General features: G+C 34.3%; 1 protein-coding gene across 1 annotated transcript in view; it reads right to left on the bottom strand.

Annotated features, from left to right (window-relative positions):
* Nucleotides 1-24,918, bottom strand: part of LOC129005967 (uncharacterized) — an 82,053-nt gene that overhangs the window by 40,528 nt on the left and 16,607 nt on the right. The window contains exon 3 of the mRNA XM_054435044.1: nt 8,558-8,674. Coding sequence (XP_054291019.1) covers nt 8,558-8,674 — 117 coding nt within the window. The remainder of the gene's footprint in view (nt 1-8,557; nt 8,675-24,918) is intronic.

Below are 24,918 nucleotides of genomic sequence, written 5' to 3'. Positions count from 1 at the left end.
CCATTTAAATGTAAATGTATCTACTGTATATAATATATTGTATACATTTTGTGTTTTAAACTATATTATAATGCTAGAAAATCAGTGCTTATTTATAAATGACCAATGAAGGTTGATAAAAAATTTATGTATTTTGGTTTTTTAGGGGCTTTTGCCCCTACAAGCCCCTAGTATGTTTATATACATATATTTATAATATGTTTATATATTTATATATATACTATTAGCTGTAACCCGCGGGCTTTGTCCCGTTTATCTTCTTAATTTTCAAGATGATCTCGTTCGCATGACTCAATCACGTCCTGGTTGAACCCGTGGGCTTTGCCCCGTTTAACTTCATAAGTGAGCTCGTTCGCATGGCTCAATCACGTCCTGATTGAAGTTCGTTCGCTACGCTCACTCACCTTTTCGCATGGCTCAATCACGTCCTGGTTGAAGTTCGTTCGCTACGCTCACTCACTTTTAGGTTAGAGCTCGTTCGCTGCGCTCACTTGCCTTCAGGTTAGCTTGTTCGCTACGCTAACTCGCCTCCAGGTTGAAGTTCGTTCGCTATGCTCACCCACCTTTTGGTTGCAAATTAGCTGTTGTCATAGTAAAAGAAATAATAGTGCTGCACCCTGTTGGTAATCCTTGTAACTTTAATGCTATTGAACATCATAGAACAGAACCAACTTGTTTAATTGAAACAGCTGTTAAGATTCATTAATTCTATTTAAATATTAGTACTCATAAGGTTAACATGGGAAACTCCAGAGCCACTGGGGCGGAAACCAGAGGTCGGAGGGTAAAATCCTTTCTTAGTGAGCGTCTACTACCCAAAAGGAAGATGCCTGCCAAGTTTCAGGTTCCTAGGTCTTATGGTTTCTGAGATTTCGTGATGAGTGAGTGAATGAATGAATGAGTCAGTGGTATTTGAGCTTTATATATATAGATATGTGTCCGTTAGCACGATAACTCAAACAAAACTTATCCGATTTTGATCAAATTTGGTATACACCTACATTTATTCAAACAAGTTCGCGAACCAGCAGGATCAGACCATGGGAACGGGGGTTTATGGGGGGGTTTTACAGGGTAAAAATAGGGGTTTCCGATCTTTGACCCTAAAAACATAAAATTTTGGAATTTCTTTCCCAACCATTTTATAGAGCTTAAAAAAAGAAATAATTTGGTATATTGAAGCATTTGTTGTATGCCTAATGGCTACGGAGAAAATTCAAAAAAGTGCAAATTAAAAATCCCCATGTTATTCTTACCGAGAAAATGAAAACTGTTGTAGTTTACTTGTTTATGGATATATGTTGATCAAATTTGGCAAATTTATTTATTTCATCCTATACTATTGACGTTTTGTCAAAAAACACTGTTTATCTTCCCCGTAGCAGCAAACCTAAGCACTGGTTAAATCTAATGTTATTTAAATTGGGAATAAATATGTCTTATTTATGGAAATATTTAGTAAATATGTAATCAGACAAGTTTAAATTCACTTATCTGCAGGTTTGCTGTGGCGGGGGTATTTTACGATTGGAGACAGTTTGCTTGTTTATTGAAATATTTTGATCAAACTTATTTATTTATTTTATACTAGGCTACAAATATTTTACCGAACAACACAGTGTATTAACCTCCCTGTAGCTGCAAACCTAGGTACTTGTTCAACCTAATGTTATTTAGATTTAATTTTAAAATCAATTCAGGCAAATGGACGTTCGCTTAGTCTGCAAGTTTGCTGCGGTGGGGTATTTTTGTTTTATTTTATAACTTTCTCCGTTACTTTTAGTTGTAAAACAACACTTCAATATACAAATTGTTTAGCTCTATAGATGCTGGAGCCCTTGTTTGTGTCACAGAAATCTTTAATAAAAAGAATTCTTAAAAAACCACTCCGATGTCCAACAGATCAACTCTTTATTGAATTTCCAGTATTGAATATTAGGCAACTATTCATTAAATCACTATTACTGTTTATAAAGTCAAACAAGCAACAAATATTTACAGAAATATCACATATTGTTATCCCACTAAAAACCGGATAAATTTTGGCTTTTGTTTACCTAGATCATTCCTCAATTCCACTAACAAGAACGCTTTCTATCTAGCACATGTTTTATACCGTAACCTTCCATCAGACATTATCGAGGCGGAGGGTAGCAGTGTTGCTGTGTACAAACGCAGGATTGGCGAGTGGCTCACGCGTATCGGGTGGGCGGCTGCAGAGGCGCTGATACAGTCCGTTTACACAGTATAATTTTGCAATACTGAACTGAAAAAGATGATTTCATCACGGCTGATGTCAGAATTCAACCATGTTTTAGTTACCGTTTTCAGTAATTCTAGTTTAGGATGTTCCATTTGATTCAACTTTTGTTTAAATGTATTAAACAAAATGTTAGTTCTCCTATAGAAATTAGTTCTCCTATAGACTTTCGTTTCTGTATAAATCAAATTAAGGGTTTCCTTTCTAATATTCATTTTATATAGGTTTTTGTCTTTTAGCGAATTTCCCATATAGGGAATAGGGGAATTTTTCATTTTGAGGTCCCTAGAGGCCAAAAACACCATCCGTTCAAATTCATAAATAAATATATATATATACAGAGTGAGTTTTAATTGTCCCCCCCCCAACTTTTTTCTACATTTTTTCAAATATCAATCCCAGACCACTTCCAAACATTGTTGGTTAGTAAGTACTTCATTTTGACAAGGTGGTCATTTCCGGCCGCCATCTTGGATCCGCCATATTGGATGCAAAATATTTTTTTCAAATGTAATGGTGGGGTTGTGACCCATTATTGCGAACTAGATTTTTACCCTGATTACAATGCCGCAAACCCTTTAAAAAAATCTTGATCCATTCCAAAGTTATGAGGGCTTTTTAAAACTTTATTTTTAGCCCATTTTAACATTGTGCATGTACAAACTAAGACCATAATCTCAAAATAGTGCTAGATAAAGATAAGTATACACTACCAGTCATTGTTGACCTATTTTCACTTGGTTATGACTGATGTATTTTTTTCGGCCGCCATCTTGGATCCACCATTTTGAAATATGATAAATTATTTTAAATATGAAGGGGGTGTAGTGACCCATCATTTCGAACTACTTTTTTAAGCTAAACTCAATGCTGCAATCCGTTTTTCATTTTCATATTTTGATTTTGAAATATTGACATTTTTAACAAAAAAGTTGCAATATATCATTAATAAAACTTGATAACAAAAAACGGATTGCGGCATTGAGTTTAGCTTAAAAAAGTAGTTCGAAATGATGGGTCACAACACCCCCTTCATATTTAAAATAATTTATCATATTTCAAAATGGCGGATCCAAGATGGCGGCCGAAAAAATACATCAGTCATAACCAAGTGAAAATAGGTCAACAATGACTGGTAGTGTATACTTATCTTTATCTAGCACTATTTTGAGATTATGGTCTTAGTTTGTACATGCACAATGTTAAAATGGGCTAAAAATAAAGTTTTAAAAAGCCCTCATAACTTTGGAATTGATCAAGATTTTTTTAAAGGGTTTGCGGCATTGTAATCAGGGTAAAAATCTAGTTCGCAATAATGGGTCACAACCCCACCTTTACATCTGAAAAAAATATTTTGCATCCAATATGGCGGATCCAAGATGGCGGCCGGAAATGACCACCTTGTCAAAATGAAGTGGTGAACAATGTTTGGAAGTGGTCTGGGATTGATATTTGAAAAAATGTAGAAAAAAGTTGGGGGGGGGGACAATTAAAACTCACCCTGTATATATATATATATATTTATTTATTTATTATATATATATATATATGTGTGTGTCCGTTAGCGCGATAACTCGAGCAAAAATGATCCGATTTTGATGAAATTTGGTACAAACGTGTAAACCTACGTTTATTCGAACGAGTTCGCGAACCAGCATAATCGGACCATGGGAACGGGGGTTTATGGGGGGTTTTATGGGGTAAAAAAGGGTTTTTCCCATTTTTTGCCCTAATAACAAAACATTTTGCAATTTTTTTTAAACTGTTTTGTAGAGCTTAAAAAAATAAATAGTGTAGTACATTGAAGCGCTATTGTGTGCCTAACGGTCAAGGAGAAAATTCAAAAATAGTGTAATTTTAAATTCCCATGTTATTCTTATGGAGAAAATGAAAACTGTTGTAGTTTACTAGTTTATGGATATATGTCGATAAAATTTGGCAAATTTATTTATTTCATCCTATACTATTGATGTATGGTCAAAAAACACTTTTTACCTTACCCGTAGCAGCAAACCTAAGCACTTGTTAAATCTAATGTTATTTAAATTGGTAATAAATAATATGTCTAATTCATGGAAATATTTTAGTAATAATGTAATCAGAGTTGAAATTCGCTTAGTCTGCAGGTTTGCTGCGGCGGGGGTATTTAAATTTCTAGTAGTTGTAAGTATTAGCATTGAACAAATTCTCAATACTTTGCATACTATTGCCTAACAATGGTTTACAAGAACTCTTCCCCTGATCACAGATCAACATCTATCCGGGGGAATAATTCCATGTAATGTATTGTTCTATTATTGTTTAATATTTGGAATAAAAGTATTTTGATTTGATTTGATTTGAGATACGATTTCTCATTTGCCCGATTGGATTTTCAATTACTGTAAATCTATTTAAATATATTTAAATAACATGATGTATAACAAGTACCTAGGTTTGCTGCTGCAGGGAGGGTAATAAGTTTTTTTTTTGTAAAATAGCATGCAAGTTTGTCCTTTATTACACCTTTTAGCCAAATTTCATCAAAATCGGAAAAAAATTCTCAAGTTATCGCGTTCACGGACATCGCTAAAAGTATATTGTTCCCGGGTCTAGGTTTTAATGTGCCACCTACCATATATGGAAATTCGATAAAAAAGCTACCCAGAACATCTTACTCCATTCTGCACTCACAGTGCATTCATTTTTAGATTAAAATACACACTTAGGTGTGCTTAGCTCTCAAGTAATCAATCAATGAATTGCTTAACACGTGACTGTAAACAGTAAACTGTAAACATTATGGCTTACAAATAAGAAACTAATTTTGCCAAACAGATTATCGTTATTTGTTTAAAAATCACGTGTTCTCTGTTCTGTCGGCAGTACACGAATACTCAAACAGACTTTCTGTTCTCCTAATTGTGGTAGCCTATTAAAATCTACGAATGGCCTATTAATGATAGATGACGTTTGTATCGAAATAGTTTTGATAACTCATTTATAAGAGTTTCATTTTATCTTATTGAAATGTGTATATTATTTGTCTCTAATGAATAATAAAAATAAACTTAGCAACAATAGGCCCTAATTTTGTGTGTGTTATTCCAATTCTGTAATGAACTCAATCTTTGAGTGCGTATTGCGCTTGCGCCCTTAAGGGTAAGAAATTTTAAATTCTAAAACCTTATTGCAGAACTACAAATTGAGATGAATCTTTTGACACCTCAAACTTTGAAATTGGTCCACGAATGAGGGAGGAGTAGTATTAACAAAAAACGGCTTCACGTGTTTTATATATATATATATATACCGGGTGTCCAAAACCACCCGTACTCCCCTTTCAAAATGATGGAAACCTTTTCTTACAAACAAAAAATAATACAGAACTAGCTAAATTGGGTAAGGTCTACCAAATGGTGATAATTTCAAATCCAAAATCACACCGGAAGTGGCTTTTTCGGACCAGAAGTTGACTTTTTTAAATGTAAACTACCAATTTTGATTAGAGAATCGGATTCTGCGTTGAAAAATACATAACTTTTGTCTAAAACATTTTTTGAAAAAAACTTGTTTTCTACCTCTAATCCCCCATTAAAGTCAATAATTTTTTGTCATTCATCAGTCAAAGTTACTCCAAACAATAATAGAGAAAAACAAATAACAAAGATTACGTAAAGACATATGATGAATAGAATCAGCTGTTTATTTTAAACACCTTAGCAATTGAGTAACAGCTGGTCTACACATTGCTAAGTTTAATTTTTTCTAATAATTTATTTTTACATTTGACCCTTAAATGTAAAAACAAATGATTTATTTAAAAAAATAAAATGAAATTAAGCAATGTGTAGACCAGCTGTTACTCAATTGCTAAGGTGTTTAAAATAAACAGCTGATTCTATTCATCATATGTCTTTACGTATAATCTTTGTTATTTGTTTTTCTCTATTATTGTTTCGAGTAACTTTGACTGATGAATGACCAAAAATTATTGACTTTAATGGGGTATTAGAGATAGAAAACTAGTTTTTTTCAAAAAATGTTTTAGACAAAAGTTATGTATTTTTCAACGCAGAATCCGATTCTATAATCAAAATTGGTAGTTTACATTTAAAAAAGTCAACTTCCGGTCCGAAAAAGCCACTTCCGGTGTGATTTTGGATTTGAAATTATCACCATTTGGTAGACCGTACCCAATTTAGCTAGTTCTGTATTATTTTTTGTTTGTAAGAAATGGTTTCCATCGTTTTGAAAGGGGTGTACGGGTGGTTTTGGACACCCGGTATATATATACTAGAGAACCCGTGCGGCTCTAGTATTGTCGCTCCGTTGTTATTGTCTCCGCTGTCTGGCCTTCTGCTCCGGCGTCGTCACCAGGATTGTAGATCATATATATATATTGGATATTTTAGGCCCGTCACAGTACCTATGAAACATAACTCCGAGGAAAACGTTATGCTTAAATTCGAGTAATTCTAGTTACATATCTTAGAGTTGTTTAAACACTTGTTAGAAACCTTAATTTTAAATATCTCTATTGCAAAAAAGGTTCACCTACATTATTTCTGCTCTCAGTTATAACGGATAACTTCTAATGAATGCTAAAGGATCTGCTTCAATTCGAGTTAACATGTTACAACAAAGTTTTTCCAGCATTGAGCATTGAAGAAAACTGTTGCCTTACTGTTGCCTGTGTTAAGTAGTTTAAGTTTGGGTAATTTTATTTCTTTGATTTGAGACTTCCCTTTAATCAAACGAATTTTCTCCGTAGAGAATCCTGAAAAGTTGGGTGATATCAACCATTTCATGTGCTCCATTTTTCACTACAAACTCTGGGTTACCAACTGGACAGCCATAATCTGCTTTGAATAGTTAAGCAGCAACACCATTGAAAGTTGATTAACGTATTTTAACGTGTTGTCTGTCAGTCACGGTATATGCCCCGCATCAGAACGTTCTCACGTTGTTCAGTGGAATTCCTCTTTTAATACCTGTCCCAATTTTTTGAAAGTATGGATTCATTTCTCGATTATGTCGAAATAGGTTGGATAACTCTTGTAGCTATAAAATTTGGATATTAATTTTCATTTTCTCTTTTTGAAAAGTGTATATAGCCTCTCCTGAAATAAGAATAAACTTGACCATAACTACTCGATCGTTAAATACATAAACACTAATTCCTCCACTTATATTTGGTCTAATATTGCCACTAAAACTTTCAATAGCAAATGAGTTTTTGAAACTTCTTTTTTCGACTTGAAATGTCTGGATTGTGTTGGTGAATTCAGTCCAAAAACTTTGTATAAGTTTGTCCGAGGAACGGGCAACATAACCTAGAAGTAAACAATCCATTTGCGTTTTTCTCAATTGAAGTAGACCGAGTAATACAAAAGTTTACAATAAAAACATAACGTCCGCAAAGATTTGGAATAATCTTACAACTTGAACTTATCATAGTCAAGGCATTATTATATTTTCTACTAAATGTTTTGAAATTTCTCGATCTATCGTGTCAGAAGTAAACATTTCTTGCATGCATTCATTTGATCTGTGATTAGGCAAGTTTACTTTACCACCGTGACAACACTATGTGCTTCGTATATATTTTTTTTCTTCCAAAGTAAGTTGCATAGCATAACTGTCAAATATTATTCATCTCACCAAGTGAATTTGTATCTGGATGGGAATCTGTTGGACCAGGTCTCTCTTTTTGTACTCTCCTCATACGCATTATATATCTTATTATTAATCGTCCCCTCCTCCCGTTTTCTTGAGGCATTTTCTGTTCTTCCAACAAAACGATTAACTGTTTAACTTGATCTTAACCTACTGAATATTACAAACATTAATATTTACTCCTAAAAACCTAATGAGTTTCTTTTTATAAACATCTGTTTTTTTTGTTTTTACATTTGTTCTGTGTATTTCTTATGGGGAAAACCCGACCTTTGAGAGGGTCTCACGCCATTAAGAGTGGGAATTTTAAAACCTTATTGCAAAACTACATATTGAGACGAATCTTTTGACACCTTAAACGTATTCAACACTATTCAAGGTGATGTATTACAAGATGAGACTTATAACCTGAGAAAACGTGATGGAATAAAAATTCCTATGAGATATAGAGATGATTCTGTCATGTGTCTCAATGACAGAGATAAAAATTAGCTTTTAGCTTCTGCAAAACTTACAAAAGAAGTACCGAAAAATTATGATGAAGCGATTAGATCTGAGCATGCCATCAATTGAAAATCTGCTATGGATGAAGAAATAAATTCATTAATAAAAAATAAAACTTATGATTTGGTTGTATACCTCATGCTGCAGTGAGTCCGCCCTTTGCTTCTGCTGATCCAACTCGCCCTTCAGCCGCTGTTTCTTGGACCGCTCAGAATCCGCTATGAGGACTTCCCTCTCCTTCTCAGCTCGTATCTGTACAATTTTATGATACATGTTAACGCTATTCTTTTATCTTTTTTAGCTAGCTACAAAAATAGCTACAAATATAGCAGTATCAATATTTCAAATACAAAATCAATCGCCTTCAAAACAAGCTTTTCAATATTTTTCTAGCGTTTGCCGTTTTTGAGAAAAAGTTAATTTACAAAAGTTACAACAAAAACTTTTTGGGTAGAGTAAAAATTCTGAAACTACACAAATTAATTCATTATATATGTGTCTATATTGTATTAAAGCCTGATAAAGTTCTGACGTTTAGTTAACATTGTGCGAATTTTCAAAGTCATAAGATGGTTTTTGATACTCTAAAAACAGGGAGTTTTTACCTTCCAACTGTCATAAAAGAATTTCCTAAGAGAGCAAAAAATATTTTGTTTTCACCGGAATACGTAGAATAAAACAACGGAAATTTATATATACTACGTGTTTTTCTAAGTTAGTTTGGTAACTTTTCTGTAGAGCTCCAAACTTGAGTGTCTAAACTTTTTTCCCCGACAGTATGAGTAGCCAGTAAACTTTCTTTATAGGGAAATAGTTAGAGAGTGAGGCCTTGGGGCCCTTTAAAGTTTTGTATATCTGCATCAGATTAACATAGCAAACAAACATTGTTATGGAAAAGACAGCTCTGGTTCTTATTTATAGTGACTGTGTTGTTTTTCCCTTATGAAAAAGTTCCAGATCTGGCCAGATTAAAAAAATCCAGATCTGATTTTGAAACATAAAAACCAGATCTGTGTTAAGTTACACATAAAGAAAATGATTTTAAAAAAAGAAAAAAGAATATAAGATGTTTTAACATTTAAACCTAATTAACTATGCATTAACAATTTTATAAAAATTAAAAAGTGAAAAAAATCGTAATAAAATTTTAATATGTCCGACCGGGATTTGAACCAGGGACTCTAGCGTGGGAGTCAGATCACTACACCACGGCCGCTTCTTATCAGACACTGTAACAAAAGCCATTACTAATACGAGAAGCTGTATTAGGTCTCGTAATTGTACTTGTAAGACATCAAGAATACTGTAAAATGTTGTATGTTGTAATTTGCTTGTTTAAGGATATATTTTTATCAAAATTTTTCAATATATGTTATACTTAGATGTTAATATTTTACTAATAAACACACTTTATTAGCCTCCCTGTAGCAGCAAACCTAGGTAGGCTACTCATTAAACCTAATTTTATTCAAATAGCGATTTAATTGAAAATCTGGCAAATGGAAATTTGCTTAGTCTGTAGGTTTGCTGCGGCGGGGGTATTTTCTTAATTTTTGTAGTTTGTTTTACTAAAATAGGTACAATAGTAGCCCTATCTAAACAATTGTATAATATTTAACTATTAAATTATGAACATTAATTTTCAAACATTTCTCGTTCAAAAAAAGGGCTGCCAATATTTGTTGTCATAGGAATTGAATTGCATACTATTCATATTTAGTCTTTTGTTTTCCATTGCACTGTTTTTTTTTTGTTGAATTTAAATGTTTTTCATAGCATTGTTTGTCACATTAATTTTATTCTCAAATAAACTTTTAAAAATAAATTAATTTAACAAATAGGCCTAAAAATCAGAAGTGTTACAATTTCTGGTGTGTGCGACTAATATTAAAAGGTCTGTCTCAGATCAGGCATATCTGGTTGCCATATATGGACTCATTTCAGATCTGGCCATACCTTGGTGCCATATCTGGAATAATTTCAGATCTGGATCCCAGATTTTAGGGCCTATGTTACAAATATTTTAAATGTAATATAGGCTACTCATTGACACTATTCAATGTACCAAGCATGTACAGATGACGAATAAAGATATTTTGATTTGATTTGATTTGAGATATGACCAGATCTGCGATGCCAGATCTGGATTAATTCCATATCTGGTCAGATCTGGATGCCAGATATGATCAGATCTGTGATGCCAGATCTGAACTAATTCCATATCTGGTCAAAAATGGGTGCCAGATCTAGCCAGATCTCGCCAGATCTGGAATGTGTCCAGATATGTCATCCCAGATCTGGCACCCAGATCTGGCCAGATCTGGAACCAGTCCACTCTTCCAAGGGTTTGCTCTGTGAATAATTATCTTTTTTTTTACGTATTTTTGAGCTCGGTCTCTCTTTAAAGTTGTGACAAATTCTTTGTTTGTTCTTTGTACTTGTTTCATAGTATCACGGAAATAGTTAAAGTAAACAATAAAACTTTGTTCAAACATAGGTCTAACCAACAAGCTCCTCCTGTTACAAGAATGTCAACATCTAATGTAAACAAAGCTAAGTATAATGTACAACAAACAAACAAGTTCCTTGCTATGCCTTTTGATGAAAATGTAAGTGATCCTGATGATGATTTTGTATTTCCAAAACATAAACTTACCTTTTCTTCCTCTGAATCTCAACCGAAACTATATGTTTTAGATTCAAGTGAACTATGTAAAGGCAATTAATACCAAATTCTATCTAAACATTCTTATTGTTCTAATGGTAATGGCAATGACGTGGATCAATCACACGAGATGGACGATTCTACTTTGGAAAATCAAGTAAATGACCCAAAGTTAAAAATCCCTCCTATATTTTTGCACAACGTAAACAACCACCAAGAAATAATAAAAGACGTCCGAAATATGGTAAAGGCAACTTTTTCAACTCAAGTTCGAGGGCAGTCCCTTAAAGTGAACTTGTCTAATATAGATGACTTTAGAAATTTGACAGCCTTTTAAGATTCTTCCAACATTAAATATCATACTTTTCAACCCCTACATGACAAAAAACTAGAAGTGATTGTCAGGAACGTTCCTACATCATTATCTGAGAATGAAATTAAAACTGAGCTAACAGATCAAAACTATCCTGTCATTAGAGTCACTAGGTTACTCAAAAAAAAAAAAAAAAACTTCCACTCCCTCTTTGTGCAGTAGACTTAGAAAACAACGACGACGGCTAAGCTATATTTAATTTAACCACAATCTGTTTTGCAGTTGTAAGTGTCGAAATGAAAAGAAGATCTAGGCAAATTCCCTAATGCACTCGATGTCAACGCTATGAACACACGAAGAACTTTTGTAAGCTGGACCCAAGGTGCATGCGGTGCACTGGTCAACATCACTACTCTGAATGTTCTAAACAAAAAACTGCAGCTCCTCATTGTGGTGAAAGCCACACAGCTAACTACAGAGGTTGTCAAGTATACCAGAAAATAACCAACAAAGATCACAATCGGGGTAATCCTCGCAATCGCCCTCAAAACGCTACTGAGAAAAAAGAAAATCCTCCTTCTCCCCCTGATTTGAATTCTGCTACTCATTTTCCTGTGATTCATACAAACTTTTCGCCTCAGGAACCTTCTACATCACGAGTTTCCTTTGCTAAAGTTGCTGCTACGAGCCGCCGCAACACTAATAATTCATTCTCACAAGAACAATCTGATGATGCTCCTGATACGTCTGTGTTTCAAAACTTTGAACAAATAATCCTTGATGTGCTGAAATCGTTTATTCCTACTCTCAAAAAGATAATAAGTAATGTGATAAGCTCTATTCTCTCAAATTGATCAAATCAATTTAACCCTCCTTAACTGGAATGCCAATGGGCTTAGAGATAAACGTGTTACTTTTATCGCGTTTATGGTTAGACAGCATCGATATTGCATGTATTACTGAGACACACCTGACCAATGTGGAAAATTTCAAAGTTAATGGGTACTCTATATACAGGGAAGATAGGCCTAATCCAATAGCTTCAGGTGGCGTTGCAATTTTTGTGCGAGGAACTTTGGACCATCATAATATATTTTTATTATGATAATATATTTTTGTTTATCTTCAGTAGAAGCTGTTGGTGTAAAAATTAATTTAAGTCATGGTACAGACTTTCGCTTAATTTCTGTCTACAAACTCCCGAACAAACGGCTACACAATAATGACTTGCAGGTGCTGTTTGCAGAAAATTGTTCGACTGTTGTTATGGGGGACCTAAATTGTAAACATCAGATATGGGGTTGCAGAACCACAAATCCAAGTGGAAACCATTTGTTACGACTCACAAATAACTCAAACGTAATGATTGATGCGCCACAAGAACCAACACATTTTCCATGGCAACCTAATTATCAACCAGATATACTTGATTTGGTTTTGCACAAAAACTTTACAGCTCCAATCATTCAAAATGTTTTACCCGAGCTGGACTCTGACCATTCTCCCGTTATAGTAACCTTCTTCACGCAACCTCAATTCAGTTGTCTACCTCAACGATTAATTAATGAAAAGATAAATTGGGAAATTTTCAGTGCAGAAATAGGTAAATGTTTAGAAGGTATGCCTAAATTATCGTCTTGCATCGAAATAGAAAACTCTGTAAAAATATTTACCGAACCATTAAAAACTTGTGCCAGGAAAGCTATCTTAAATCCCTCACAATCCACACAAAATAACGACTACTATCATCCTCCAATGAGAATGATGCGTCTTATTAGAGAAAAACATAAAGTTAGACGACTTTGGCAGCGATACCGTCTACCACACTTTAAAAGGCAACTCAACGAACTGGGAAGACGAGTGAAAACAGAACTCGAGGAATTTAGAATAGACAACTATAAGGGTTATGTCCTATTCCGCCCGAGTTTTATTTCATCCGTAACCTAATAAGTCCCAGTTCGCCAGCGGTCCCAGATTAACCCTTATAATCCTCAGCTCTACCTGCGTCAGGAGTCCTATTCCATCCACGGAGGAGAAGCCCCGCCTACTAGGACCCCACCCACCCCCAACTATGTAAAAGCCCTTCAGACAAACCAAGCAAATTTCCTTTATAGTATTAATGTAAAGTGTAAACACAAAGATATCAGCATTAAAATATAAAGCGGCATTTGCCCTTATTGATGTAGCTGTTATAAAGATATGTTAAATCTTTATAATCTTGAACTTCCCTTTGGGTTGAAACGCTTTAACAGTAATCTATATTGATGAATGTTTACGACATAACAGATTAATAAAATTTACTGTCCATGTCCTGTTAGTTACTGTATGTTTGTCTCGCTATCCAAAATGTGTAAATAAGCAATTTAATTATTTAAAATATTGCGTTTAACGGCAAACAGAAACATATGACAACACTGCAATCTAAGACATGGCCAAACAAAGGCTACTAGTTAGCTGCTTCTAGTGTTAAATACCCAACTGCACACATTTAAGTTTTCTTTATTATACAATGTAAATAATTCGCCTATTGGGTCTGATGATGATTGGAGTGTCGAATCAAACTCGATCACTATTTGTCATCTTTTATGTATATTTATCGTCTGGTGAGATAACAGTATGAGAACACAAATATATTTTTTAAGTGTTATTAGACTATCTTTTTTTACTTTTCGTATACAATGTTATCTTGTATTTTACACAAGGAATGCGTTAAGATAGTGTCGTTTACTCTATTTACGCGAGTTGCGTACACTACTTTACCTACGACCATATTTTGTTATGAATAACCAGATATGTCGACAGGATGTGGATGAAGCGCGAGGGTTGTTGGCTTGGAATGTCCAAGCGTTGTCCGCGCGAAATAACAGGGGAGAAAGAGTTTCGCATTTTTCCAAGAGGGTGGTCATTAAGGATTCGCCATCGGTATGCTTCTTTTTGGGGAGAAGAGAGCTAAATCTCATTTCCATATGTTTGGCGATGTCTTGGATTGCAGTGTTGTCATATGTTTCTGTTTGCCGTTAAACGCAATATTTTAAATAATTAAATTGCTTATTTACACATTTTGGATAGCGAGACAAACATACAGTAACTAACAAGGACATGGACAGTAAATTTTATTAATCTGTTATGTCGTAAACATTCATCAATATAGATTACTGTTAAAGCGTTTCAACCCAAAGGGAAGTTCAAGATTATAAAGAGGCGCGGCTTCGCCTCCGTGGATGGAATAGGACTCCTGACGCAGGTAGAGCTGAGGATTATAAGGGTTAATCTGGGACCGCGGGCGAACTGGGACTAATTAGGTTACGGGCGAAATAAAACTCGGGCGGAATAGGACTACACGACTATAAGAAGTATGTTTCTGATATTCATCCGAGTGACCCAAATATGTGGAAAGCAACTAAACGTCTTTTAAGTACTCCATCGGTCATACCTACATTGAAAAAAGACAACCTAATATGTGAGACTGATTTACAGAAGTGTGAACTTTTGGCAGATAGTTATGAAACTACATTTCAACCCACTGATCTTGCTGATTATGGTGACGATGAGATGGTGAACGAGACTTTGAATGGACAATTTTTATCTGCTGAACCACCAATAAAGTTTGAATGCCAATCTGAAATTAAAGCAGTAATTAAAAAACTTCCACTCCGTAAATCACCTGGCCATGACCTTATTCCTAATATTATTTTGCGAAATCTCACCAACAAGGGCTTTTCATATTTCACATCAATTATTAATGCATGTTTGTCTAAATCTTACTTCCCTTCTATTTGGAAGCATGCGGAAATATCAGTTATTCATAAACCCAATAAACCAAAGTCTTCTCCATCGAGTTACCGTTCAATCAGCTTACTGTGTACACTTTCTAAAGTATTTGAAAAAATCATCTTGAAACGAATTGCCTCTTACATGGATGCTGCAAATATAATTCCGGCTCATCATTTTGGATTTCAGCCAAAACATTCGCCCATACATCAAATCTTACGTATATATAAAACGATAGTCAAAGGGTTTGAGAGGAAACAGCACACAGTAGCGGCATTCCTTGACATATCTCAGGCATTCGATAAGGTATGGCATGACGGTCTTGTGTTTAAATTGATTCATTTTGGATTTCCAAAGTATTTAACCGATATTGTAAAATCGTTTCTTTGTCACAGGACCTTCTCTGTTAAAATATGTTCCTCTAAATCATCCATTCGACAAGTCAATGCAGGAGTTCCACAAGGTTCAATATTGGGTCCTGTATAGTTCAATCTGTATATGGCAGACATCCCTCTTCCAGAAGACGCCTCATTAGCTCTCTACGCCGACGACACTGCTATCCTGTGCCAACATTCCGACATCCATGAGGCCACGTATTCCCTGCAATACTCTGTGTATCTTCTCATTGATTGGTTCTACAAGTGGAAATTTCGCCTAAATTCAACTAAATGTGAGACCAAAATATTCTCCTTGAAAAAAAATACATTGCCACATGAAATTCAAATATATGGTAACTTTCTACCTTGGAACCCTGATGACCAGGCCATAAAATATCTTGGAGTATGGCTGGACAAAAAACTTAATTGGAACTACCACGTTAATAAAAAACTGTCCCAAGGCAATACGAAATCTACTCTGAAGCCAGCTTGTACAGTTCTAATCTACAAATCAATAATTCGGCCCTTGATTACATACATGCATCTCCTATCTGGGGATTAGCTATATCAAAAAACAAACTCTTCAAAATTCAAGTAATTCAAAACAAAATTCTAAGAATAGCGGTGAATGCTCCCTGGTTTGTTAGAAACAGGCAAATACATGAAGAGCTAGGAGTGGAGTCTATCTCGGCCTTTATTGAAAAAACCACCTCAAAATTTCTGAAATCTTTAAACAATGTTCCTGGTGCATTAACTTTTCATCTTGGTGAAGAAACTGAGAACAGGAGGCTACGTCGAAGGCTCCCTCAAGATCTATTGGACAAACGAAGCCTAAAGAAAATTTTCAACAAAAGAAACATTCAACAATTCAACAACATTCAACAAAAGAAATATTAGAGGTTAATATTTCTCTAAATTAATTATGTTACAGGGTGTCTCAGGTCTGGGCGAACCCACAATGTTATTATTCTTAATTTCTTGTTTATTTTGTTAACACTTCTGTGAATAATGTCTACATTAAACCAGAAATAAATACTGTAAAAAAAAACATTGTTATGAAACTCAAGCTGTTGTCAGAAATAAGAAGTGAGAAGAAGAACATATGTTAATTGTGAACATTCAATAAGTTTGCTAATTTAACAGTTTGCTACAAACATTTTTGGTTGAAATGAAATATTTATTATTTGAATTTGGGTTGGCATAAATATTACAATGGAAAAAAGTGAGAGAGCCTGGATAAATTCATACACTAAAAAGAGAACTGAATTAACACTGTGCTGCATTTCTTATTAATCATTGAAAGAGCCGATTTTCAAACTATGGAAACACAGGAAAGTCATAGAACACCACCAAGGAGAAGAAATAGAAATAATGTTTTTTTTTATATTTATAATCGTTATTATGGACAACCTAATGCGGCTATGAGTAAGGCTATTTGTAGAAAACACTAAAAAAACAAGATCAGCTTTTGAAAAATTATAAGATATTTACATTACAAGAAATGTTGATTACATCAATCTGTTATGTACATCTTGAGTATTTCCATAATCTTTGAGTAGAATCTTTTAAAGTCATTAGAAATTATGACTGTTGTTCGTTTTAAAATAACGCCTGTAATGCTTAGCAATTGCTCGAATTCGACACTTGTTATATTACAATAAATTGACATACAAATGAAACTGTTTAATTTTGTTGAGATTAAAAAATGACTAGTGTGCCTGTTGCTCTAAATCGAGCAATAGCCAAGTATCGGTATACAGGAGTTATTAAAATAAAATAACAGTCATATTCTACGAGTCCTCAAAATCGATAACACGAACCTCTTTTCGTAACGTGACAAGTCCGCCAAAGAAAAGTTTATATATATATATATATAATTTTGATAGTAATTAGTAGTATGTTTATGTAAATAGTAGTTTAAAAAACATGACGCAATCCATCTGACATGTCGGTCATAGATGGAGAAGACAACTATTCAAGTAAGTATTCAATTGGATAGATTGGAAATTTCAAGTAGTCATACAGTTTCGAGTTCATGGTGTAGGAGCTGTTGAAGGAAAGCTTGTATACCCTGAGAAACCAGGTGAAGATGAGATGCTTCAAAGATGGACAAATATCAAAAACAGGTTGCTGTACTTGAAAGGAAAGAATTTTCGGCACAGAATATTATTGTTTCATCTGTTAGCAGTCAAGTAAGACAGCTTATAAATATGTGTTCAACTGCACAGGAAATGCGGGAGAAACTTTTGAATATTTTTGAACAGAAAACTGAACAGAGACAAGACCGTCTGTTTACAATAGTCAATGGTTCTTTGGTAAAGGACTCACACAACAGTGTAGCAAAACACATAACAAAGCTGGAAAAAATTTTGTTTGAGCTAAAGGACGAAACTTGGAAAGAGGATAAAGTTAAACTTCCTGAGTCATTATTCCTAAATATGGTGTTAAATAAGTTTCCCTGTGAATATAGTGAATTAATTAACGCTTGGGAGTACGGAAGGAACAGAGGGGGAGACGGACAGCGGCCCAGATCTTTGTTTGGGTTAATCCCCTGATTTATGGCCTGAGGGTAGTGGTTACCGGAGGAGAGGTGGGAATCGAAAATTCTGAATCCCACCAGAGGCGTTAACTTTTGTCAAAGATTTCACTTAGAATGCGATTACTTCTTAACTGTACATCTGTTGTCAGAATTTATAATTTTATGATCAGAACTATTTTTCGATTAGTAAACCTTTAACTTAGGCTATTCTATTTTTTCATCATCAGCAAGTTTGGTTGGTTTGGTTAGGTTATGATAGTTTAATTTTATAATTAAAAAAATATAAAATTAAATTTTAGGCATTTGTAAATTTATTTTATAGACAGAAATATTTTTTTATTAGTAAACCTGTATTTGATTTTTCATCATCTGCAAGTTTGGATAGTTTGGTTAGGTTATAATAGTTAAATTAAATTTAAATTTAACCTACAAACTTGACAGCGACGGTGATAGAGCTAACAATCTGCCGCGAACAGTTCGGCTATGCACAACACAAACCTAGAATACTCCTTTTATCTATGCTAGAACTGACAGGTCAACCGACCGTGATTAAGAGGATTACAGCCTGGAAAGTGTGCCTACACCCGGATCAGAGGACACTGTCATTACTGAGAGAGAGACTGTGTACCGTTGAAATGAGAATGAAGGAGCGAGAAGTTGGAGGTGTAAATGTGTACCTTTGTCAACTACAGAATCTGAGTTGATTGCTAAGAGTTTGGCTGTAGGGGAAGCAGTGTGGCTCAAGAGAATACTAGAAGATGTGATGTAGGTAAGTAAAGATACATGAGCAGCAGTTTTCTTGTTTGAGTCAAGTGTCATATTTAAGGGGAAGTGTTGAGATTAGAATACCCCCACCACAGCAAACCTGCAGACTAAGCGAATTTCCATTTGCCTGATTGGATTTACACTAAAATGTCTCCTTAAAAAAATATCACACCTTTTCCCTATTTAAATAACATTAGTTTAACGAGTACTTAGGTTTGCTGCAACAGGGAGGGTAAAAAGGTGTTTTTTTTTTGTAAAATGTTAGTTTAGTATGAAATAAATGCATTTTCCAAATTTGATCAAAATATGATCATAAACAAGCAAACTACAACAGTTTACTTATTCTCCATAAGAATAACATGGGAATTTTAAATTTACTGTTTTTTGGCATTTTCTCCGTAACCGTTAGAACTATAATAACGCTTCAATATACTAAATTATTTGTTTTTTTTAAGCTCTACAAAATGGTTTGGAAAGAAAATGCTAAATTTTAAGTTTTTAGGGTCAAAAATGGCAAAAACCAATTTTTGCCCCATAAAACCCCCCATAAACCCCTGTTCCCATAGTCCGATCATGCTGGCTCGCGAACTCGTTCGAATAAACGTAGGTTTACACGTTTATACCAAATTTCATCAAAATCGGATGATTTTTGCTAGAGTTATCACGCTAACGGACACATATATATATAAATAAATATATATATGTATATTTATATATATAAATATTTATATATTTATATATATATATATATATTTATATATATATACCATCCGATCAAATTCATATGTATGAATTTGAACGGATGGTGTTTTTGGTCTCTAGGGACCTCAAAACGAAAAAGTAAATCGGTCCCGGGTCCAGGTCTTACCATGAGTACTACGGTAATAGCTTATTCCCTATATGGGAAATTCGCTAAAATGATTAACTCAGTCATGCATCAGCTGTATAATCAGTAATCTATATAATTATTACGCTACATGAAACTTTGTCGGTTAAACTTCTCCGCCATTTCTTAACCGATTTTATCCATTGACGTCTCATTGGAAAGAGCGTGTCACATAGATTTGCAAACTGACCTTACATTTTTTAAAGCCCCTTGGGCTTTCCCCCGGTGGCTGTTAAAATTCCCATGTTATTCTTATTATGAAGAACATAATTGTTTACATTTTGATCACGTATAGTTTAATTGCTGTTATTTATTTTTCGATTCAATGAAACGCATTGGGTAGCCTACATTTACTCATTCGTACATATTACAATGTAAAAAATCGAGAAATCCTGGACAATTTGATATATTTTACCAAATAAGAAAAATGAATTGACATAGTACTGTATTTCTTGAAAAATTATTGAAAGAACCGATTTGTTAACCATGGAAACATAGCAAAGTCATAGAACGCTACCAAGTAGAAGAAATAGATTTTTAAACAATTACTATCGTTATCAACCTAAATAATGAAGAACACCTACAGCTACAATATGAAGATTCCCACAAACAATGAACAAGGATGCTAGCCGAAGTGCTACTATTTTGTAGGAAACATGGACGTTTCTTTATGATGATTGGCAAAAGAAGCCCTTTAAGTCTGAATTAAACTGGTAGGCCTACGGCAAGGACATTAATATTTAAATATATGTTTTCATTAAAGTCAGGTGATTTTAAAAGAATGTGACTACATCCAAGAAACCTTAATAACACTTTCATTGAAGGATTCGCATTATTCCCATTTAAGGGAAATAAAAAACCATCTGAACGACATTGGGCCTTTCAATTCTGCATTTTTTCAGGTAAATATAATTTACGATATAACAGTAAACAGCCAAATGAATGCCAATTGATGCAAATAAAATTGCGACAGAGAGGTTAAGCAGAAAATCAGGTAGTAGGGTAGTTCTTAGTCATGTAAAGAAAATATTATCGCTATAAAAAATTGACTGAAATTTGCAAACGTACTGGTGACAATGGGTGGTACCATGCAGACTACATTATGATTGACGAAGATCAACATGGACAACCTAATACGGCTATAAGTTGGAAACATTTAAAAAACCAGATCAGCTATTAAAAAATGATAAAATATTTACAAGAAATGTTGATTATATAGAACTGTTAGGTACGTAATCTATGAGTTGAGTCTTTTAAAATCATCCGAAATTATGATGACTTTTATTTGTTTTTAAATAACTACTTCTTTGCAATTGCTCGATTTCGAGCAACGTGTACACTAGTTCTCATTATTGTAGTGTTTGTTTGTTTTAAGTTGTTGTGTAATTCTACTGTTAAAATCAGTTTATCACAACAAATTTATTTAACAAATGATACTCATATAAAATTGTCAACGTTAAATGTTTTCCCCTGTTTTATTGTTTTGACCAAAAGTTGGAACCCTTGAAGGATGCATAAATTTTAACTGTTTTTCCGTATCTAAAACCAGTAGGTAGAATAGGACTAAGGGAAGTCACTTTTGGCGTTTTTCCCATGAGAATTAAATTGATAGATCATGAAGCCACTTTTTAAAAATCCTGCTCACTGCCTATACTTCTTCTATACTTCTTCTATACTCCTATACTTTTTGTGGTTTAGACTTAAAAGATTTTTCAACTTAACTATTCTAGGGGTTTTAAAACATGTATTATCTAGGCCTTCTTCTTCTTATACTATCTTCTTAGGTAATCCTAAATAAACTGTATTTACTCATTTAAATGTTCGTTCAACTTTTTATTCCTTAATATATATATTTAAACCATTGAAAAAGGTAAAAAATCACAAAACTGTCAAAAAGACCGGATATGTTGTTTCACGTTATAATAAACATGTGTTCTTATAAGTGATAAGTAGTGATTCTAAGTCCCCACGAAATGTAAAATAAATATCATTTTGGCACGAAATATTCTCCTGAAATAATACATGTTTCAAGACCCCTAGAATAGTTTGGTAGAAAAATATATTTTTTTAAATTTTTCAAAAATATTTTAATTACAGACTACAGAAAAATCCAATATTTTGCTATTAAATCACCAGAGGTCTCGAGACTATGAGTTTCATGCCACTTAAAGTAATTCCAGCAACACTATATCTTTCAATATTTCGAACCAACTTGGTATGAAATCTGGTGAAAATCTTCCACAGTCAAGTCCTTGATTAAGAAAATATGTGGGAATGGATGGGGATTGGAAATATTTATGGAAGTGGACATTTGTATAGGGGTCTAATAGGCAGTGAGCAGGATTTAAAAAAAAGTAGCTTAAACTATGTTATTCTTATTGGAAAAAAGTTCCAAAAGTAACTTGCGTTTTTCCTATTTGAACTACTGGCTTGAGATATCCTTGTCCTGATAGTTTGGTAACTGCCTCTTGTGAAGCCAGGTCCTGACGCACCTCGATCCCAAGGTAACAAAAAAAGCTTGAGAAAGGTTTGTCACAAACTTATTCTGTCAAACCTTTAAACTTGCTACAAGTGTGTAACGGCAAGCTTGAACACTTTTTGGCAAGCTTGTAGCAAACCTACTAGTTCCCTCCAGACAAGCTTGCCACAAGCCTTCTGATTAAACTTGTCACAGGCCTTCTGTACAAGCTTGTCAAAGGCCTTCTGGTTAAACTAGCCAGCCACAAGCCTTCTGTTAAAACTTTACACAATCCTTCTGTTTAAACGTTTAAACTTGTCACAGGTCTTCTGGTCAAACTCATCACAGACCTTTTATTCAAACTTGTAAAAGGCCTTCTGTTTAAACTTATCACAGGCCTTTTATTAGAACTTAGAAACTGGAACAGATATATTTTGTTCCATAAAACAAATTATTAAATCATCAAAAATATAGCTCAGATCAAAATTAAGCACATTATGTTTATGTTTTATAGTAATGTATGTAAAAAATTTAATTGTGTTTGGCCAACAAAAATTTTTATTTTGCCAATTAGAGAATGATAGGTTTAAAAATAGACTTCGGACTGTAAGCTAATTAGAGATAAATGTGTTGGATTCTGTTTGAAAATAAAAGTAACTAATTACTAACTAAAACCCAAAATAAAGCTCTAAGCAATAAATAAATATGTGTTTATGAAAACTGTCCATTTCATAGTAGAATACAATCATTTTAAGAAATGTATGGGTTTTGAAAAGGTATTTTACTTAAAAAATATTTTTGTCAAATGCCTACAAACTAACCGTAAGGTAGCTTTTTAAGGTAAGGTAGTGCAATATCAGACTCTTTATCAGAAGTCTAATGACATTGTGCTCTAAATGCAGCTATCTTAACTAAATCAGTAGTTTCATTTTTACTCAAAGCAAATTTAATTTAAATGCCTCTAAAAAAACTTGAATGTTATTAGAGGAAATGCTAAACAGAACTTACTCCTTGGTTGAGTTTAAATGGACAACATATAATAGACCTATCCATAGACAAAAGAAATACCATAGACCTCTTTCGGCAGCTGCGCTTGGTTTAGTTGGTTCGAGACCTGTCTGTATTGCAGCGCTGCTGTCGCATGACCCGAACATATGGCAGCGCCCAGTGGCAATATGGCGGCATCCGGTGATTTCTGTATTTAGACGAAGCTGACGAAGGCGTTTCTGTCCGTAGTCAACAGTCTAGCTGTGAATTGCGATAGAGGCTGAGGAAAAGCAGGCTTTCAGATATCCCAGGTGTAGTGAATCAAGCGAATGATATCCTGATAATGGGGAAGACAGAAGCAGAACATGACAACATAGTCAAACTGGTAGGGTACTAAAGAGACTCTCAGAAAATGGTATCACGTTATACAAAAACAAATGTAAGTTTGGAGTAAAAAGTGTGATTTTCCTCGGACACGTCGTCTCATCACAGGGAGTCAGTATTGACCCAGAGAAGACTAAAGCTATTCTGGCCATGAAAAGCCCCCAGAGTATAACGGAGGTTCGACAGTTTTTGGAAATGATAAACCAATTGATGAAGTTCGTTCCTCATCTAGCTGAAAAAACAGCACCAATCAGAAGTCTTCTTAAAAAGGAGTTGAATGGACTTGGGATGAGCCTCAAGAACAAGCTTTTAAGGAATTGAAAAACGTTGTAGCTAATGATACTGTATTGGCCAACTACAACAGATAAGCGAAAACCCGTGTAATAACAGATTCGTCATCTTATGGTTTAGGGGCAGTGATTGAGCAGTAGGATGGAAATGATTGGCGTCCATTAGCATTTGCATCGAGGACATTAACAGAAACAGAGTCAAGATATGCTACCATTGAAAAAGAAGCTCTCAGCTTAACTTGGGCTTGCGAAAGATTTTCTAGCTTTATTCTTGGTAAAAAGTTTCAGCTTTACACAGATCATAAACCACTGATTGAGATAATGGGTTTAAAGCCGATCTCTGATCTGTCTTCTCGGCTGCAACGGTTTCGTATGAGATTGCAAAATTTTGATTATGAAGTTGTTCACATCCCTGGGAAAGAAAATGTAACTGCAGATTTACTATCGAGAAGCCCTGAAATTTCGCTAATGGATCGGGAGAATGAGGTCATCGAGATTCTGGAGGAAGAAATGTTTGTAAGAAGCATAATTGATGCATTGCCTTGTTCTGATAAACGGCTGTTGGAAATTAAGAATGCCCAACATGAAGACCCGGAAGGACAAGAGCTCTTAAAATGCATCCAAGAGAATACATGGCGGAAAAATTCGGTATCTGGAAGTATCGCAATGAATTGGCTTTGGAAGATGGATTAATTGTTAAGGGAAGGATGTTCATCCCAAAGGCCTTAAGAAAAGAAACCTTATCAAGATGTAGCATTTTTATTAGGTTTATATTTTTGTTTATGAATTATTGAAATAAAATTCGAATTTTGTGATATTATTAAAGAAAATAGTCTTACAACTCTGCTCAAATAATTTAAAGGATACAAGTCAGTTCAGAATAATTCATGTAAAGTAGATGAGACGTCATTGGGGGAGGGGAAAGTATATAATAAGAGAGCACGTGGTGCAAGGTTCTTCCTCAGTCGGGTTTAGTTCAGTTCAATTTACATGTTTAATGTCTTGAAGATTTTATTAATTCAAAATACACTACAAAATGCGCAACTCTGCTGGACTCTGCT

The sequence above is a fragment of the Macrosteles quadrilineatus genome, unplaced genomic scaffold, assembly GCF_028750875.1.
Source record: "Macrosteles quadrilineatus isolate MER2022 unplaced genomic scaffold, UCM_ALF_1.0 Scaffold_48__1_contigs__length_938360, whole genome shotgun sequence".
Taxonomy (NCBI): domain Eukaryota; kingdom Metazoa; phylum Arthropoda; class Insecta; order Hemiptera; family Cicadellidae; genus Macrosteles; species Macrosteles quadrilineatus.
The sequence above is the reverse complement of the archived record's forward strand: the minus strand, read 5'-3'. Positions and strand labels throughout refer to the sequence as shown.